The sequence below is a fragment of the Eschscholzia californica genome, unplaced genomic scaffold (genome assembly GCF_041429995.1).
Source record: "Eschscholzia californica isolate CP2 unplaced genomic scaffold, dmEscCali1.0.p SCAF_4, whole genome shotgun sequence".
Classification (NCBI taxonomy): Eukaryota; Viridiplantae; Streptophyta; class Magnoliopsida; order Ranunculales; family Papaveraceae; genus Eschscholzia; species Eschscholzia californica.
In genome coordinates, this window is record NW_028238461.1 from 8,466,406 (window position 1) to 8,487,326 (window position 20,921).

General features: G+C 34.2%; 2 protein-coding genes across 2 annotated transcripts; both read left to right on the plus strand.

The window, feature by feature from the left end:
• Positions 1–5,589: 5,589 nt before the first annotated feature.
• LOC147542301 (cytochrome b561 and DOMON domain-containing protein At3g25290-like) lies at positions 5,590–7,743 on the plus strand. The gene is made up of 2 exons (XM_086636369.1): positions 5,590–6,705; positions 7,273–7,743. Exons 1-2 carry the CDS (start codon positions 5,785–5,787, stop codon positions 7,543–7,545), a joined length of 1,194 nt encoding a protein of 397 aa, XP_086492495.1. The 5' UTR covers positions 5,590–5,784; the 3' UTR covers positions 7,546–7,743.
• A 5,645-nt stretch (positions 7,744–13,388) lies between these two features.
• LOC147542302 (uncharacterized) lies at positions 13,389–18,369 on the plus strand. Its single transcript, XM_086636370.1, has 9 exons — positions 13,389–13,822; positions 14,616–14,687; positions 14,897–14,986; positions 15,100–15,142; positions 15,756–15,862; positions 16,481–16,576; positions 17,307–17,497; positions 17,610–17,679; positions 18,017–18,369. Exons 1-9 carry the CDS (start codon positions 13,673–13,675, stop codon positions 18,080–18,082), a joined length of 885 nt encoding a protein of 294 aa, XP_086492496.1. The 5' UTR covers positions 13,389–13,672; the 3' UTR covers positions 18,083–18,369.
• Positions 18,370–20,921: the final 2,552 nt, after the last annotated feature.

Sequence of the window (20,921 nt, forward strand, 5' to 3'; positions counted from 1 at the left end):
ATATATTCAGGAAGTAACAGGGAACTTGATTCCCCATGGTAATTATTAAATAAATAAATAATTAATGAACATTGAAGATCATGACAATATCAACATCCTGGTATGAAAAGTATAATTTCTTGTCCACCACCCTTTGGTGTAACGGTTGGACACCCCTCTTAAGACCATGAGGTCGTGGGATCGAGTCTCGGTGGAAGCTGTTGCCATCAAGATTTATCCTATGTAATGTAGGCTATAAATAATGTAATAATTTGTCGGGCTTTAGGCCTCTTTGTTGTCGGGCTTTAGGCCTCTTTATTGTCGGGGTTTAGGCCTCTTTCATTCTCGGTTTAAATTAGGCGGTTGTCGTGCTTATTACATCTCTATGATGCATCAATGCCTTGTAACGACTAACGTAGATCGTAGTCGAATTCTCAAAAAAAAAAAAAAAAAAAAGTATAATTTCTTCGTTTGACTTGTTTTTTTGGGTCATTTTGAGATAGACCCCAACTATTTAGTGAAATTTGGCATTGACTCCCGTATTCAAAATTAAGTTGGTTTAGACACCCATGGGCAATTACCCCTTTTCATTAAATCTCATTAAGCAGTTTTTATGTCAATGACATATGCAGCCTGTGAATCTTTCTCTGCATCAACAATTTTAACCCAAACTATTTTCTTCTTCACTATCTAGCTAACACCACCTTTTCCGACCACCACTTCGCCGATCACACTCACCACATTCACCTAATCACCACTATCACTCTATAAGCATCATCATCACCATGGTGGTGGTGCTCAGTGAAGGAGATGAAGGTAGCAAGGGCGGAACCAGGAATTGGAGTAGGGGCGTGCTGAATTTATATCAAGGATTCACAAGATTTGTCAATTATACAATACCTATTGAATTTAATAGCTAAAAATAATTCTTGCACCCGAAAAATATCATATGAAAAACGGATTATATAAATGAAAACAATCATTATGTTGTCTAACCTTTATATTTAGAAATAATTATTGAAACAAAATCTTGATTAGAGTATAAGATTTTTGGTCCAAACTACACAATTACGGTATTTGGATCCATATCTATCTCTTGTACAAAAGCACACATTATTTGTGTTTAATACTATGAAGAATTTTATTTATGTTATAGTTGTTGGTGTTGAAATAATTAGTTAAAAACAACAAATACAAGCGATAGGGGAAATGAACACGTGACTTCTTCAGAAGACTCCCTTCGTTTTATAATTCGAGCTGTCAGTATCTTTTAGTTAAGAAACTCAACGCACACTAGAAGTTACAGGTCGGAAGACCCAGACTACAACCCCACTAAACCCACCTGTAGTTTCGCCTCTGAAGGTAGTTGTCATACTCGGTGAGGCGGTGACGAAGAACAAGAATACGGCCGCGAATGTAATGGTTGATGAAAGTAGTGATGAAGAACATCCGTTTGAGTTGGAATGGTGGAGATAAAAAGTGTCTTAGGTTGCCTGCGCGATTGCTATACTTAACCAAGATTTAATAGAAAAGACATAAATGGGGGTCTGAATCATTCATTATTCTAAACTTCATACGGAGTATCTTTTTTCTTGAATTTAATACACAATGACCACCGCCTGTCATAAATCCCTTTATTTATTTCTTAGATTCTTGAAGACTTCAATTATCTCTTCATTTTCAATGTGTGGGTTAGAAGGAAGTATTACATCATGTACTTTTGTCAACTAAATCTCACTTATCAACTACATATTTCTTTTTTTCAACTTTTATATAGTTTTGTACTTCTGTCTTGGGGGTTATTGGGTTAAGATTCAAATCAATTATGTAAGAGAGAAATTCGATTTATTTATACATTAAAAATGGTCTTCTATTATGGATAAGTCGTCAGGAGCAGAGGTAGGATTTTATGTTAATCTGAACTAGCTTATAATTAATAAGAGAGCAATATTTGTAGTTTCGATATATATGCACTCATAAGTATTAGGAGTATTAGTAAAAAATTTGCCACAAATAATATTTTCTCCGACTATTATTCATATACTGTATTTTTTTTTTTGTTAATAAAAGAAATAAAAATTTACGTGAAAATTTCGTTAATAGTTTAAACAACAAAAACTTAAGAAAAATTAACCATTAAGAATTTAAAACATATGTGATAATTGGTAATTTGCGGATAAAAAAAATTATTAGAACATAGGATGAAACCTAAAGAAATGAAACTTGACACAAAAAAAGGTCAAAATAGTTCAAAAATAGGGGACTTAACTAAATGTGAAAAATACATAATGTAAGGGGCCAAAACGAAATTAACTCAAGAAATAAAAAAGCCTAAATTTGAGAGAGAAGGGAGTCGAACCCATGATGTGTAGTGTGGTGAGGTAATGTTCAAACCACCCTGGCTACCACGAATATGTGTAATAATTTTGCAATGACAATTACAAGTTACATGAATTCGACCCCTGGCTGCAGCCAGGGACTGCCTCAACATAGCTCCGTCCTTGTAAGTCGAAAAATCTCACCAGGATGGTAACGACCAAAGAGACTTCAACTGTCAAACAATAAACTTGCAATAAAAGTAAACACATGAATGATATCTCTGGAGTGTTACCGTGAGGGAATGTTCGGAGTATTGCGCGACTCGTAAAGTGGTCGGAGCTCGATCTTTACGGGTTTGCCTGACTTTCTTGGAAGGAGACTATGACAACTTATAAGATCTGTCGTTGAGTAACGCAACCTTTGTGAGGTCTACCTTGAGGATAAAGTGGAACGTCTTCGTTCAAAGGTGTGTACCGTGAATAAAGTGAGATGCATGCCTCAGTGAGGGGTCAACCTTGTATCTTGTAAAAGTAAATCACATGGGTCATGGAGAAACATTATTACCTTTCCAATGCAGCACCCAAACTCCAAATCTTAGAATGTCACATAAGATTTTTTTTAGGATTTGTCTTTAAAATCAATCTCCAATACAAAACTCAACATGAATCTCTAAAATGATCAAGATTTATTTTAAAAATCCTTAAAAGGACACTCTAAATTCATAGCATCCTCTTGAGGATCTTTAAGTGCCACATAAACAAATCAATTAATTTTATACTGGTTTCTCTCTTTACCTTGATCAATTAGGGAGAGTTTTCCGGTGAAGGGTCTCCCTTCGCCGGAATTTCCTCTTTTATATGTACATATTATATCTTCAATCCTTCTTCTCTCTTCTTCCATTTCTTTAGAGAGAGAAAGTAAGAAGAAGAAGAACCTTTACTTCCTCTGTTTGTCGCTCATCTTTCATTGAAGAGCATGATCCTCTCTGCAATTTCCCCCAAAATCACTACTACCCATAACCATTATAACTACCATAATGATCTCTGTCACTCTCGCAACAAATTTATTCTTCCATCTAGTTACTTTTGTACACAGAGAACAACTATTCCACCTCTCTTGATTAAATGAAAATGAATGTAACTACTTCATTTTTCTATTTATTCTCCCACAAAGATGTTGATTAAGAAGATGAAAAAGAAGATTATGAACCATGTGAGTAGAAAAGACAAGATTATGAACCATGGTAGGCAGTGAAATCCAACTATTCAAGAGTTGATGATGGCGGTTTTTTCTATGGTGGTGACGGTTTTTCGGTGATGACGGCGGTTTTCCGGCGACGGTTTCCGGCGACAATGGCGGTTTGCCGACGAATGTGACGGAGATTTAAATTTGTTTTTCTTTATTCTGTATTATTTTATGTTTTGTTGATCTTTAGGGTCCTTTTATTCCTGATCTTTAGGATCCTTTCATCTTTTTCTTTCTTTTCCGTCAGAGTCTAGTCCAATTTCTTTCTTATTCACGAGGTACTTTGCATTTAAAGGTATGCAACTCTCATGAAGTTGGAAGAGAGAAATAACAATTTCATCCATGTAAACAATGTGATTTTATCACTTATGAATGGAAATCGATTCCCGTGGCTTCAAAAAAAAAAAAAAAAAATTAATTTATACCAAAATAGAGGTTGTTAGAGGTTCTCTTAAATGTTGCATTGGAGAAGACTTTGCAATAGAACATCTCTAAATGATTAAATAAAAAAGAGACCATTTAGACATGACCGTGTGGCGGGGGGTGCGAGCAGGACGCCACACAGGGCCCCCAACCCACCAGAGGCCCATTTCATCAAACATCTGGTTTACTTGATATACATCCAAACTTGTAACCTTGGTTAGCTTAGTTGGTAAGGCAAGGAAAGTACCCATATGATGGCACTAGTTTGAATCCCTTGACCTTTCTTTTCCTTCTCTTTTTCTCCGTTTTTTGAGGTTAACAATACAATGTTAAAGCCAATCCTTATACTTGGTCCATTACACTTTTCTTTCCAATTTTGTTATTTCCAGTGCATTCTTCTTTTTTCAATTGCTCTTTAATAAATTTAAATCTAAATTCTTTTCAAAAGTCCGAGTAGTAAACCTAAATTCTTTTCAAACGTCCGAGCAATATGTAAATATATATGTAAAATCATTATCAAAAGATGCCATATTTCAAAAAATCGTATTTAGAACTTAAATTATTCGTTGTATGACTATCATTTTAGGCTAGTTGTGCTCACTAAGAGTTTCGTTCTGTCCTTGATCATGTTTGATAAGCTGCATGGTTATTTTAAATATGATATTATATTATAATACAAATATTGGTATTAAAGTTTAAAATTTCATACATTATTTGTAATCATAAATTTATAATTTAAGGTAGAATAAATAGATTTTTTTTGTTCACAAGTGATTGTGAATGGTTAGACTACATTTCTTATGAAAATGAAATTTCAAATTGGAATTTTGTACGACTATTTACTTCAAAATACATTTAGATTAATCTATTGTTTCATTAATCTTGTGATAAATTATCTTACATTTTGTTCAATTTTTGCTCGTAATTTTTTTTGTTATACTAATGGCCCATTTTAAATTTCGCACTGGACCTCGGAATTCTCAGCCACGACTCTGCATTTAGAGATCTACTTTCCACAATTGACACGTAAGATTTTTATAATTTTTCTGGAGTCTTGGAGATGCTCTTTAACTCTATAATTTTCAGCCAATTAAGCCAGTGAAAATGGGCCTGGGCTTTGATTAGATTTGGACACAGGCTTCCAATATAAACGTGACAATTGAGGTAAGATGTCATCTTATGGCTGAAGCTTAATTTTCTTTCTTTAATTAGGGAAAGTGAAAGGTATGTTCAATCTTTCTATTCCTTCTCTATTTTTTATTGTTTAACGCAAGGTAGCAAATGAGAATAGTCTTTGCTGCATTCTCTTTAATTTTTGTACTATAAAGATAAAAGAGAAACCCCCATCTTTTTTGTTTTCATACAAACATGTGAATGATGGTTATGATTGAATAGGAATGGGTGCTCTTTTATTGGATCATATTAAAAAAAAAATAGTTGTAAAAAAGATTTAGTTTTACGAGTAACTAAATAGAACGCAAGAAGGGGAGATTGTTACCAAAAAAGAATGACATTAACGCTGGTATATTAGCAAACCCAATTTTCCGTTGCAATCAATTGTTTACGAGATTGTCATTTTAAAACTTATTGACTCTTTAGTTGCCGTTCGATTAGAATGCAGTTGTGATGCACCAACTAGATATTAAATCGGAGGCCGGGCGAAGGGGGACCTATCTACCCAAAGAAGACCAAGTAGGGTCTTGTTAGAATAAAAAAGAAAGTGCATTAAAGACCATCTATATAAGAAATGAACTGTGAAGGCAGACAGAAATTAAATGTTGTGCATTAAAATACAATATCCAAGCCTCCTATCAAAATATGCCTTTGATGCACTCCATAACCCTACTTGTTTTAGTTATAGCTTCTCTCCTATTCTCCTTCACTATGGCTCATACCTCTACAGTATGCAATGAGGATTTCTGTTTGTTGGCCTTGAGTAAAAACATATCACAGTGCATGAAATTGGGAACCCTAGGTGCAGAGCTTGGATGGAACTACAACAATGGCACAAAAAATCATAGTACAATTGAGATCTTTTTCGGCGCTCGCCCAAGTGGCACGGGTGGGTGGGTTGCTTGGGGCATCAATCCAACATCTAGGGCACACATGATAGGAACAAGAGCTCTCATAGGGTTTCAACAACCTAATGGTTCACTTATACTTAAAACCTACAATATCACTAGAGAAACCAAGATGGGTTGTGCCCTAAAAGAATCGAAAATCGATCTAGCTGTAAATAATCAAAAGATAATATACTTGAAAGAGAGTGGTTACCTTGTCATTTCAGCAACTATGACTCTTCCTCTAGATGAATACGATTTAACAAGATTGAATCATGTATGGCAAGTAGGTTCTTTAGTAATGGACATGGAACCTCAAAAGCATGCACGCGGGCTTGAGAATTTTGATAGTGCAGAGACAATAGACCTTATCTCTGGTAAAGTTTGTTTCGGTGCTGGTTACGCTCGAAAACCTCTACGAAAGGTTCATGGGGCTTTGAGTGTTATAGGCTGGGGAACTCTCTTGCCAGCTGGTATTATCGTCGCAAGGTATTTTAAAGAATTTCCAGTGAAGTATAAATCATGGAAGGCTTTACATGTTATCTTCCAAATTGCAGCATACACTATAGGAATGATAGGTTGGATAATAGGAATTTATCTTGGACATGCTTCAAAAGATTATGTCTTTCGAATCCATCGAATGATTGGAATCTTTGTTTTCGTCTTTGCAACATTGCAAGTAAGTCTCTTGAACTAACTCTCTCTCTCTCAATGTACATATACGAGGGTATAACTCGTGCCCGCCGGGCACAGACAATTCTGCCCCTCAAAGGCTAAAGTTTTAAGGGATCCATATATAAATGGGCGCCTACAACAATAATATGGGTGCATTTAAATCTTCCCAAAGAAAAACGGGATATTTGAAAAGATGCTCTTTCTTATAATCTCAACCTTTGGTTGAAAATCTGAACCCTCAAACTTTGATAGTGTAAATCCTAACCATTAGAGACAAACATGGGAGAACAAATCTTTGTAATTGGGAGGAGGGTATCAGATACCCTCTTCCCTTATTAAAATGCTTGGGAACAAGAAAAACCAGGCAGACTCGGCAAAAATCTTATGTGACATGCTGTGATTTGTGTTTTCGATAAATCTGATCCATTGAACCACTAATTACGGTAAGCCACATAAGATTAATTTCTGCCCAGATTTCTTGTTCCCTTGCACTTGTCACACACACACATATATACTTCTACATAGTTAAAGGAACAGTGCTATGTTTTGATATTTTGATTTGTGTTTGCAGATGATGGCTATTTGGTTAAGACCAAAAGAAACAGATGAATATAGGAAGTATTGGAACGTATACCACCATTTTTTGGGGTATGGGTTGATACCTGTGATCATGCTGAATATATTTCATGGAGTTGATATTCTCAAAGTAAATACAAGATGGAAATATACGTATATTGGAATTCTCGGTCTTTTTAGCTTAATAATTCTAGTCTTGGAGGTTTTCACTTGGACTAAACACATCCGTCAACAACTTCAACAACGTAAACGTGCAAATGACCAGTAAACTTATAAGACAGAGAGAAAAAGAGACCGTTAGGAGAGTGTGTATGTGTTTGTGTTTGTGTTTTGTTTTATGTTTGTTTCCCATGTTTTTTACTTTTCTTGTTTAATTTGGTAGTCTCTGGTTGTGTTTCATCTCAGCTGAGATTCTTACTAGCTAGTTATTGATTTCCTTTAGTTTTAACAACAAATTCAACAATCATATCACATCTTGTTAAATTCACGATTATATAATAATCGGAGATAAACATTGAAAGTAAAGACACGATAGTTTAACGTGGTTCGGTCGGATACTCAAGACCTACATCCACGGAGAAATAACTCTTTATTATAATTCACCACATACAATTGTATGTGGGTTGATCGGTTACATAACTCAATAACTCGATCATTTAAATTCTGTAACCCAACTCATATTTATAGAGTGATTCGGGTTATCTAGTTTCCTAAGTTTCCTAACTAAACTTAGGAAAGAATGCAATATAAGAGATATATTGAATATATGAATATATCTTCTGATTTTCATATATCTTGGTCTCTTCTTTTATCGTCGGATCTCTTCATCTCGATCCGTCTCATATATTTTGTATCTTTCGATATCTTCCATATCTTGTGTATTAGTAGTAACCATATCCAATATATCTTCCATATCTCAATACCCCCCCGCAAGTTGGAGCACGTAATTTTGAAGTGTCCGACTTGGAGAGAAGATAAACTTGTTGATTCTTTTTTTTTTTTTGCTTGCAATTCTTCGATTTTGGATGCTTGGTGAAGATGATGGAAGAATGATAAAGTCACAACGAAAACGTTGGTAAAGACGGTCATAGATTGAATGAAAATCAATGGCAACGAAAATAAATTTATCGTTGTCATGTATGAGAATATGTCATTGTATAAACAATGTGAAAGAAAATGTCGACAACAAAGTTGTGTTTAAAATTGACATGGAAAGCAATGTCAATTTACCAAAAAATGTGTAGAAATAACCATAATGATGGTTTAGGAAAAATTGTCGACAAAAGATTTCTTGTCGTAAAAATGTCGAAGTCGCGGGTATAGTTCCGGAAGAAAATCAAAATAGATCGATGAATCAAGTCTATTTTGGAGAAAAATATAAGTCATCACAAAGTATGATCTTAAAAATGTCACGGTTGAATCTGGAATGAAAATCAAAATAGAGATTCTACTCGTTGAAAGAAAAGTTCTATTCGGTGAAGAAATATTTCAAAATGTAATTTGATAGGAAAGACAAGTCATCATAGACAAAGTATGAGTTGAAAAATGTCACGAAAGAATCCGGAAATAAAAGTCAAAATAGATATATTCTATTCGTGGTAGGAAAAGTCAAAATGGAGAAATAAAATCGTCATAAACAAAGTATGACTTTGGAAATGTCACGGGTATATCCGGAAAGAAAAGTCAAAATAAATGAAATTAATCTATTTTAGTGTCACAAATAGAAGAGAAAGTGACAGAAAAAATTGTGTCACAACTACACATAGTTGGGTATAAGTGACAGTAAGAGACTGTCGCAAAATTATTTCCAGCAGTGAAACTGTGGCAAAAGATCGTCACACAAAGTTGTGTCAAAAAACTTAATCTGTCACAAATATCAAATTTGGGGAATATAGGAACTTCTAAATTAGGGTTTACCCAAATTGAAAAATTTCTCAAAATTGGGTTTCCCAAATCAGAAAGTAATTGAAAATTAAACAACAGAGATCATCTGTGAAGTGTATGAGAGTCCAAATCGATGATTGGTATAATCAAACACGGCCAACTATCGCCTATGAGTAATAGAATTGTAGAGAGAGAAAGTAATCAGGGTGGTTCAAAACTTAGATAAAATTCAACCGATTCTTCACAAATCCATAGGTAAATCGATGATAGTTGATAGCGTGACGTCCAAATCGATAGAAACGATCGATTGGTAAAGAAAAAACGCCGGAAAATATCGCCGGCAAAGGAAGAACGAAGTCAGTTGGTGTGGACGCTCTGTGTAAACGTGAAGTCACCAATTGGAGTATGTGTAGTTGCCGGTCAATAAATGTGGGGGCACAAAAGAAGTGGTTTCACAACAGGAAACCTAGGGTTTCATAGGATTAAGTGAAAAATTTCTCAATGGAGAAAAAAAACTGCCTACAGGAACAGTAGGTCCTTTGGAAAGGGTGGGTTGCAATAGGGTACCAGGAATATTTTGGGTCAATTACTTTCTATAGCCACCATCTAAAGTTTAATAAGACGAAATTGAGAAAATGTAGAGAAGAAATAAAATTTATTGGAAAAGTTACCTCTGTTCTGTAGGGAATCATTGATGATTAGGTGCTACCTTGATGAATTTAAATTAACTCCATCCAATGAAGTAAATAATATCGCTTTCCTATTCTCAAACAAAAGAACAAATAAATATTTTCTTCTTTCACCTTATTTTTCGGTTTGACAAGCAAACTTAATCACAAGAATAATCTTGGAAAAGTTAAAACAAATCGTATACACGATTGAAAAATAATATAATCACAACTAAAAAAATAATTAGAATTTTGCGGAAGCATAAAACACGAACAAATAACCAGCTCATGATACCATGTTAAATTCACGATTATATAATAATCGGAGATAAACATTGAAAGTAAAGACACGATAGTTTAACGTGGTTCGGTCGGATACTCAAGACCTACAAATCTCCATTAAATTATTGTTATTAACATCGTATACACGATTGAAAAATAATATAATCACAACTAAAAAAATAATTAGAATTTTGCGGAAGCATAAAACACGAACAAATAACCAGCTCATGATACCATGTTAAATTCACGATTATATAATAATCGGAGATAAACATTGAAAGTAAAGACACGATAGTTTAACGTGGTTCGGTCGGATACTCAAGACCTACAAATCTCCATTAAATTATTGTTATTAACAGAAAATCGATTCTCCCTTCTTACCTAGTTCCGACTACAACTTTAGTCATGTATAGAAGTAGAAGAAAATTTTACATCCAATATTCCCTAACAACAACAACTTGTAACTTAACGTTGGTGTATTTAGATTTTCCTCATAAAACATATATGATGTAAATTTCCAGTATAAGTCAAAATTTGGTTGACCACGTGGATGATGGTGTTGACATAAATTCATAAAAATACTTACTTTCATGGGGGTGTTTGTTAAGATATCTTTAGAGAGATTTTTAACTGATTTTGGTACATTTGAAAAATTAATCAATTGTTGACACTAATACCCTTCAATTTTGAGTCGATTTACATGAAAAGAGATTTATATCTTACGTTAGATATGATCTTTATGAAACTTCCAACAAAAATAAACGATCAAACTTATCCCTTAAATAACCGACTTAGCTTTGTTATTATATAGGTCCACGGGTTTTAGGTTCAAAATAAAATTTTAAAAAAGGATTAAGGTTCAATCTTCCCAGAAAATAAGATTTTGATCCTTCTCCCTTTTGGAAGAAACATTGTTGACACATAATGTGTTATGTATGACACATAAAAAAAAATGAAATAAAGTATATGAAACTTTAACAATAAATAACACGTTATTTTTGAAACAAAACAAGAATCAATAAACAAAAAACACAGTAACTTTGACATCTAGATATACTTTAACTATACTAAATGTGTTTTGTTGTAGAAATATACGTAATTGATAAATAACGTGTATATTGCGAAGAAGATAGTAAGTTTGAAATCAATCTAAAAAATCTGAGAAAAAATAGAAAGAAAATTTTGGAGATTGGTTTTCAAAAGTGAATTTTTTTCTTATATAAAAGGTTATAATGGGTGATTTGATTAAATAGAAATGATAGAGATCTGTTTTTTCTATAGAGATGGGTCAATTTGGACTAAATATCCATTATAATTACTATTTTGACTTAAAATCCTATATATTAGGGTGGACTCAGGGCCGTGTTTGGGGGAGTGCGGGCAGGGCGCCCGCACTGGGCCCCCAAAACACAAGGGGCCTACTTTTCATAATGCCATAAACTATTATATAAAGCAGATACCCAGTTTTTATTACAAACCGAGCCAGTAGCTTAGTTGGTAAGCAGCCAGGAATGCCATGCAGGTGAGTCGGGTTCGACTCCTCCAGCCTGCATGATAAATATATTTTTTGGGCGGGATCTATAGACACCCCTAGATATTGTGTTTGGCGCTTTTTGGGTGTGTTATTGGGCGCCTAAAAGGCCAAAAAATTATCGTGATGTGATAAACACTAAAACCACAACAACATAGAATCTAAAGTAGGAAAAAATTATTTGTATTTACACCTTTAATGACTCAAATTCAATAACTATGAATTTTATCTCTTTTGCGAATGTGATCTCTAAGGTTTTGGAGTTTATCCTAACACTTTCAACTACTTAGGCAACTAAGTGTTGACATTATTCTCCGATTTTGGAATTTCTGATGGTTTTGTCTCCTCTATGAGCTTATTAGTTTAAATGTTAAACCAATATTTATTTTTTGTCCATTACACTTTTTCTTAAATATTTTGTTGTTTAAAGTCTTTGTTCCGCCCCTCGTCTGTTTGATAAATGACAAACTACATATTTAATATGATATTACATTAAGATCCACACGTTCTATTGGAGTTTAAAATTTCAATGTCATTTATAGTTATAAACTTATATTCAAATTCTTAAGATAAAATAAATAAATCTTTTGCTTACTGGTGATTGTGAATTCTTAGACTAGATTTTCAATAAAAATAATTTTTAGAATGATTTTTATTCTTATGACTACTTTTTGCAAAATATTATTGGGTTCATTTATGGTTTCATCTACCGATGATAAATTAGCTTACATTTTGTTCTTTTTTCATAATCTTTATGTCACGAAGGGCCCACATTCAAATTTCGCACAGGGCCTCTGAATTCTCAGGCACGGCTCTGGGTGGACTAAATATGTGTTTAGGTGTAGATTTTTGGACTAAGAACCCAAAAATTAACATTATTATAATACATGAAGTACTAGGACATTGACGACCGTAATGTTAAATCTTTCTCGTGTCGTTAGGTAGAGTGGTTTGTGCTTTAGACTTTATAGCTAGACAAAATTGTTTTTCGTTGGAAGTATGACTAGACAATTTGGTGTTCAGCTTTCCTTCATCAAAAAAAAAATTTGGTGTTCAGCTAAAAGACCCTACTGCCTAAGTTATTGTTAGAAACTACTTACGTTACTCCATGGAGATAATACAACGACAAAATGAGATTTGATATTGTACGAGGATGACCTTCTCATTGTACCAAAGACATAAAAATCATTGAAGTGTAACTGTAATCCTCCGATAGACTTCTAAGAAATTTAACAATTTCAAGTCGTTTAATAAGTTATTAGTGTTCGATAGACTTTGCAAAAATACAACAAAATTTCTAAAGTTATGGGGACAAAATCTTATAACTAAGATTCCCGAACTTTTATGTTGAATTTAGTGTTAGATATTGTTTGGTATGAGTTTATGATTATATTTTGTCAGAATCTGTATCCATTGATATACGATAAAAAAAAAAATATAATGGATATCTATATATAAATGTTTTAAGTATTTGAAATGTTTTCAACTAAACTTTGAAAGGTGGTGGTGGAGCAAAGCATCTAAGCTAGATATAAATCTTCCATTTTTATCAATTTATTAAAAAAATATCTCTACTTAAAGTTGAAATAAAATAAATATATATTTCTCATATTTAATAAATTTGTATATAAAGAAAGTAAAATAATTTTTCCAAATCTAATTATATTTTGTTTAATGTGGGTTTTTCCCTATTAGTTCCTCCTAATTATTGACCTATAAATAGACAACACTAGGAACAATAAAGATATGAACTATTTTATAGAATTTCATAATGAAGATCAAAAGAAATGAAATTAGGTTATGTTTATATAGATAGAAAGGGCCATTTTTATTAATAAACCTTTTTAAGCATTTTTATTTGTTTCAAAATACTTAACTTTTTCATAAAACAAAAACGGAAATAACATATCTCCCCAAAAATATCCGAAAATAACTTGAGGAATTAGGGTTAAAAATTTGAACCCATTGTTAAATTTCAAAAAAAAAAAAAACAGAACCATCAATTTGGGGAACGATAACTAGAATGATAAATGAATAATCATCATTCAGGTTCGAGTTCTAGTAGTAATCAGAAGGTAACTCAATCAAGTGAAGAAGAAAAAATGGCTTCCGCTGAACAGTTAGTGCTTGAACTCAGCAACCCTGATCTCAGAGAAGAAGCTTTGCTTGAGTTATCAAAGGTTTAGCTTTTATTCACCCATTTTTCATTTTTGATTTTTTTTTTTGTTCTTCTGACAAGTTGGTATTGCTATTAGTAATTAATGTGTTTTTTTTTAATATTCTGGAATAAATGGTTTAGTTATTTTTCAGTCTATGGATCAGTTCTAGGTTTTTTTAGGGTAAAGGTTGAAGCTCTTTAAAAAAAAAAACCCTAATAGAATTTTGTTTCAATTAGATTCATTGCTACCCAATCTAATGTTTTAAACCCCTGAATTATTAATGATTTTCATTTTGCTGTTTGTTTTTGTTCTTGGGTTTCTCTGGGTTGATCAAGTTTGTTTCCTTGATCCTTTTGTTACATGAAAGATGAAACAGTGAAACCTATCAAGTTGGATTTTTTTGGTTCATTTATTCAGTAGGAAATTGGGCCTTAAGCCTGATTTCATGTTAGCCAAATTTTTTTTTGTAGGGCTTGGGGTCCCTGCGCAAACCGTGCAAACATGTAGAAAAACGTTCAAATCTGTGAAAACCCGTATAGAGCTTACACAATATATGTTACTCTGGGGGAACCTGGGTAAATCCGTGCAAACCTTAGATAGGAAGCTGAAGCTTAAAGAAAATTGGTAGGCCCTTTATGACCCAATAAGATTTGGCCTAAAGAGTTTTGGCCGATTTTCGCTTTATTAAATCTTATGTGATATAGATTCATTAATGTGGGTTTCAAAATATCCTCCTACGTTTGCGTTGATTCGAAGTTTTACTTAACATACATTTAAATAATCAACTAATTTTTTTTTCCTTTTTTCTTATTAGAAACGAGAGGTGTTTCAAGATCTTGCCCCTTTGCTATGGAAGTCTTTTGGTACAATTGCTGTGCTCTTGCAGGTATTGTTGTCTTTCATTTTCATTGTTATTTAAGAGTTAATTTCCATAAGTCAGAATTTTGGTTTTTCTTTAACCGACGACACAGCTTTCTCTGTTTCTAACTTGCCCTCTTATAATTATTGTCAACTTTCTGTTTGCTAATCCTCTTCGAGGGTTCTGTTTACTCTTTGATTGACCTCTTTGGCTTCTTTTTCTTACATATCTTATAGGAGATAGTTTCAATCTACCCAGTACTATCACCTCCTACCCTTACGCCAGAAGCGTCAAATCGAGTTTGCAATGCACTTGCTCTTCTTCAGGTGATTGATATCCTTATTTGTAGTTAAAATACTCATATAACTTTTCTTGTTAATCCTTTCCAAGGTAGACCGCTGTAATGATTTGTTTTACTTCTATTTTATTTCTTATACAGTGTGTAGCAACTCACTCGGACACAAGGAAGCCTTTTCTCAATGGTATTTCTCATTTTCTTGAATCTTTTTAAATGGATAGCAAATTGGGTTGGGATTCTGTTTACTGTATTTCTTAGATTAGCAGGTTTGGAGAAGTTATATACTTCATATGTTCAATGGATTTTAAAACCCTTTACAGTTTCTATTCATGGGTTGATGTGGTTTAGTTTATTCATGAAAAGATGGCAAGAGCATTTACCTTATTTAGTTATGAAGTTGGTCACGAGAGGAACAAGGATTGTGAATCGACTTTTAATGTTAGGCGGACCCATGATTCTATTCTGTAGAGTTTAAACTTTAACCTTTATTTGTCTCTTGCTAGATACTTGATATATTCACGGTTCAAAAACTCGGATACTTCATTTAGGTATTTGTGTACCAAGACAAAAGTTGGCTCCTCTGCGTGTACCAGTATCACTCGCATATTTGTTTCTTAATATATCAATATGCATTAATATAATTCGTTTCGACGTTGGATTGAAAGTTATATAAAGTTTTAGGAGAATGTAAAACTTTCTTAAATTATAGACCTTTATCTTTAAGCTTGGTTTTCGTTTTTTTGGTTAAATGACAAGTAACGGACATTATCTAATATTCTGAACTCTCTCTTTTTCAGCTAATATTCCGCTGTATCTTTATCCTTTTCTGAATACCGTTAGCAAGACTCGACCGTTTGAGTACTTGAGGCTTACCAGCTTGGGTGTTATTGGTGCACTTGTGAAGGTACATAATTCTTGTCGATATTATATGGATCGAGAAGTATTGTCAAGAATGTCTTTTCTTTATATTTTAATGAGACCTGAAGCAGTTTTTCCGGCGGTTGGATTACGGTATTAACCTGTACCCGAAGCTGTTAAACTTGGACAGGGCTCGAGTTCAGCCAAGGGCTGAGCCCAAGTCAAGGCCGAGTAGAGTTACTCGGCCGAGTCAGACCAAGCCAGGGTTATATGCAAATAAAGTTCAAATCTTGACACGTTAGTTTTTATGTATTTTTCATGCATATGCTTCAAACCAAGTCTTTAAACCAAATCTCTGAAAGAAGTTTCACCCTGACTCGGTGGTCCAACGAGTCAAGGTGACTCGGGACTCGGCTGAGTCAGCCCAGTTACCCGGGCAAACCCTAGACTCGAAGACTAGTCAAGGATCAGCTCGGTCTACCCCCTAGCCTAGCTGAGTCCCCCAGTTACTCGGCCGAGTCAGACTGCTTAGCCCGCACTACTACTTCCCCTGACGACGACTTCTTAAATTTTATTGGCGGGAATAAATGGAATCCTCCAAATATTTATTAACTTTAGTACTTTGGTTTTATGTTATTTAACAAATTTCAATCTTGGTTTGCAGGTTGATGATACAGAAGTGATAACTTTCCTTCTCGCAACTGAGATAATCCCCTTATGTTTACGCACCATGGAAATGGGAACTGACCTTTCTAAAACAGTGAGTGACAGAACCTACCATTTATTTTCTAATCTGATTTTTGTTTTTTAAGCTTTTTGGTTGTTGATATTCCAAAATTTTCGACATTTAAGTTTGAAGATGTACATAGTATATAATGACTCGGGAACTTTCAGAGGGACCGATCATCAATTTGACAGGCTTCGTGGAAGTTATGCATAGCTTCACGGGCATAGTTTTAGTCTATGCTGTCAAGCTCACGAGTAAATCCTGAGTTTTTCGGGAAGGCTGGGAGATTGGTCCTCGACAAGTTGGCCGGTTTCGACTCCCCAACTGCTTAACTCATAGTTGAACACCACACACACAAACGCACGCACGCGCGCGCGCGCCTGCACACACGCACACACACACATATCTATATATAGTTCCACTAACTTACTCACACTAATGCTCTTACATGAGGGGTTGATCTCTATGTAATAGAGATGCCTTTAACTTGTAACTTGGTATGCATTTCGAGAGGCTTCGTGAAAGTAATGGCATAGCTTCACGAGCTTAAACTTAGTCTAAGCAGTCCAACTCACAAGTAAATCGTGATTTCCTCGGGACTTGGTTTAAAGATCTAACCTTGCCAAGTCGGGCCCACTTTCGCAGTGCTTAGAAAATAGTTGGACATTTATGTACATATATACATATCTTAGATTATTTTGTCAGAGGTATGCTTTTTTACTTATATTTAATATCTTAGATCGTAGCATTTGTATAATTGTAGGTGGCGACCTTTATTGTTCAAAAAATTCTGGTGGATGACTTGGGGTTGCATTATATCTGTACTACCGAAGAGCGATTTTACGCTGTAGGTCGTGTTCTGGCAACTATGGTAGCAGCACTTGCTGAGCAACCTTCTCCACGGTTGCTCAAACATATAATTCGCTGCTATCTTCGACTTTCTGATCATCCAAGGTTTGTTAATGAAGTAACTTCACAAATTTGCTGTATATAGAAATGCCATCCTTCCATTTCAGATTTCCTTTTTAGGTACCATCTAACGAAGATGTTCCTATTCCGCATGCAGGGCTCGTGAAGCATTAAGAACTTGCCTTCCAGATATGTTAAGAGATTCAACCTTCATCGATTCCCTTCATGTAAGTGCTTATTATTGCCTTCCATCTTTGGTTTTAGAGTCGAGGGCTCCAGGGTTATTGAGATGCTAAGTTTTGACAAAACTCGGAAACCTCTGATTTTGGCATTTAGCAGTTCAGGGATAAGGGATTCAGTTTCTTTATGAATTTTTACCACCGTCCCAGAGTAAACTATTTCAACAGGGAAAACTTTATCAGTCATTTTCTCATTATAACGGTGAACTTGTTGACCACAATGCAACTGTTTTACCCTTTTCTAGATATTGGTCTGTTACCCTTTGCTAGTTCGATATATCATTCATTATTCGTAAGGATAATTTGAATTCTTCTAAAATTTCAGGACGACCCCACAACGAGGCGTTGGTTACTGCTGCTGATACAACAAATTTCATCAGGAGCGCCTTAGGCTGGAGGAGGGCTCGAGGGCATGCTGCCTAACCAGCCTAGGGTTAACTGACATTCTTTTCTCTATCTGATACCCTTTTCAAGTTAAGAGTTCCAACTTTGTTTTTTGGAGCGAATCCAACGACTTTATGTGAAGCAGCTCGGTTTTGAAATTACCTTCGAAACTATTTTATACACCATAATAAAGCATTGATATGAAAAGGGATTGGAGTTTCTAATCGATTTCCTACATGTTAGCTGGGGATCGATTGGGATTTCATTTTTCCATAATAAATTTCCATTCCTGAAGCCTTTGCTTTTCTGGTTTACTGGTTTAAGGTTTTCTGGTATATAGATTTGCCCTAAATAGAAAGAGTTGGCTTCAAACTTATTGAAGCTCATCTCGGAGGAGTTTTCTTTTAGGGCAAAATTGCAAAAGCATATACAACTTATTTTAGGATCGTATAATGCAGTTTGGATATAATAGGAGCAGACCTATGGACTTCACTTTGGGTCACACTAGAGATTAGAATCGAAAAGGAGTTTCAACTATTTGAGCCAATAAAATATTCAAAATAAGTAAAAAAAAAAAAAAAAGAAACAACAAATATTTCAATATTATTATTAAAGTCTAAATAATTATAAAGATTGATTATCTTTCGAGTAATTTTTGTTTTTAATTTTGAATAAACATATTTTTTTATTAGAAGGCAGATTTTGATAAAATTTATATATTTTGAAAGGATTTTCAATGTTGCATGATCTTTCTAGAAACATCCACTTATAATAATTGCTCAAAAAATATGAAAAAATGTTTCTTTTACACATATTACAACGTCAAATTTGGTCAAAATTGCCTATAAAATTTTTGTTTTAGTGAAAAAAGACCAGTCAATTTTTTTAGTCTTCAGCTCCTTAGGTTTTAAGGGAGATTTGTTGTTTGGACCTCATTTCATATAAGACTTGTTTCGACTCCATTTTTCCAAAGTTCCACTTTGGACTCCCTTTTAAAAAAAAAAGTTTAAAAACACATGAGAGATGAAGTACTATTTTGTCCACGAGTTAACTAAACCCGAGTATTAACCCGCGAACTGATCCTGTAGGTTCTAAATAGCAATCGAGCTTCTTCTTCCTTCATACCATTGGATTTTTTTCCTGAAATCGATTTATCTCTAATTCTTTCCCCATCTAACCAAAACTTTCCGAGCCAAAGAATATTAAAGATGATAAAGAGATTGAAATAGTTCTTCTGGAATTGAATAGGTTGAAGCAGATGAAAATGATGATAATGGTGAGATTATTAACATTTCTATCTGATCGGATTAAGAAGAAAAAAGCTTTAACAAATTAAACAATTAGATCATAGATTTTCAGGAAGAAAAATGGGTAGTCGAAAGCATTTGGTAGGAATAAGGATAGTGAAGATGTTCACTCGTCATCTTCATCAACATCTAATGATCCTCTTGCTGATGACGCCCCACCCGAATGCCCTTTAATGTTGATTGTTTGTCTTTTAGGTCTTGTTAATGGTCTTTGTGTTGCTACATTTAATCATAGAGGGAGTTCCTTTTGATTTTATATACTTCAGTTATGGGCTATAATTTCTTATACTGAGAATCAAAATGTCTCAATTTCTTGAAATATTGTCTTTTGTCATCTATATTCGGGTTTTTAACAAAAAATTTAAAAAAATTTGGGGTTTTAATAAAAAAAATACAACATGTCTTTTTAACTTCAAATTGGTTTCCCCTTGTTTTTATTGTAGTCTCTGTTGTTTTTATACTCTCACTTTTATCTTGATCACCATTTTTTTTTCTTTCTCTATCACTCTTAAGAGGACCTCCAGTAATGGAGCCCCTAAAGATTCTTTTTAGTAGTGTTTGGAGCATTACATAATTTTCTCAAAGAAAAAAAAAAAACTTAAATTGACGTGTGCTCATAAACATATGGGAAATTTTAAGGCTCCTCCGTTTTTGTTAAAAGGCCTCCCCGCTAAAAGCGCCCCTCATTATAATCTATTTGGTTATAGGGCCCCCTCTACAAAAGAGCACCTCCTTCATCAATATTTGACCTAACGGCAAAGTTAACGCCGTTAGGTCAAACTTAACCCAAGACCGGTGATGTTGACCACGCCACATCATCATCTTCTCCGGCAGAGTCGCCGGCCGGCCAAACTTCCGGCCGGCGACCTTCAAAATTTTTTATTTATTCTCTCTCTTCTCTCTCTCTCTAAAAACAATTTTTTTTTTAACTCTCTCTCTCTCTACAGATCTAGAGAGAGCAGATCCATTGAAGGTCAGCGAACAGACCTTCAATGGATCTGTTCGCAGACCTTCAATGGATCTGCTCTCTCTAGATCTGTAGAGAGAGAGAGATTTAAAAAAAAAAAAAATTTGTTTTTAGAGAGAGAGAATAAAAAAAAAGGGTTAATTCTATTTTGGCCCCCTAAAGATGACCAGCTCACCAAAATGGCTCCCTAAAGATGACCAGCTTTCAATATGGCCCCCTTTTGAACTATTCTGTTAGTTAGTTCCAGTCAACTTTAACAGTTCAATAACTTTTTCCCTATTTACCCTTCTTTTTATTTGTGGTACCATATTTATCTTGCTACCCAACATCGGGATTTTTTTTTTGAAACTAACTTTTCTTCTTCTTCCACCACCATGATATTATCTATCTTCTTCAACCTTCTATTCTATCTCTGTCTTCTTCTCTTTCATATCTTTTTCCTTTTCCCCCTTTGTCTCTCTCTATTCCTCAATTTCTCTCTTTACCAGAAACAACAATGGTTACCTCATCAAGCATGGAAAGTTAGTAACAATTCTTATGATAACCTATACCATGTTCACTGCCTGCTCCAA

Excerpts from the sequence above, each read along its gene's own strand:
- LOC147542301 (XM_086636369.1), top strand. The coding sequence starts at position 5,785 with ATGCCTTTGATGCACTCCATAACCCTACTTGTTTTAGTTATAGCTTCT. Across the intron at positions 6,706-7,272 it reads TCGTCTTTGCAACATTGCAA|ATGATGGCTATTTGGTTAAG; the intron begins GTAAGTCTCTTG and ends TTGTGTTTGCAG.
- LOC147542302 (XM_086636370.1), top strand. The coding sequence starts at position 13,673 with ATGAATAATCATCATTCAGGTTCGAGTTCTAGTAGTAATCAGAAGGTA. Across the intron at positions 14,688-14,896 it reads CAATTGCTGTGCTCTTGCAG|GAGATAGTTTCAATCTACCC; the intron begins GTATTGTTGTCT and ends CATATCTTATAG. Across the intron at positions 14,987-15,099 it reads ATGCACTTGCTCTTCTTCAG|TGTGTAGCAACTCACTCGGA; the intron begins GTGATTGATATC and ends TTTCTTATACAG.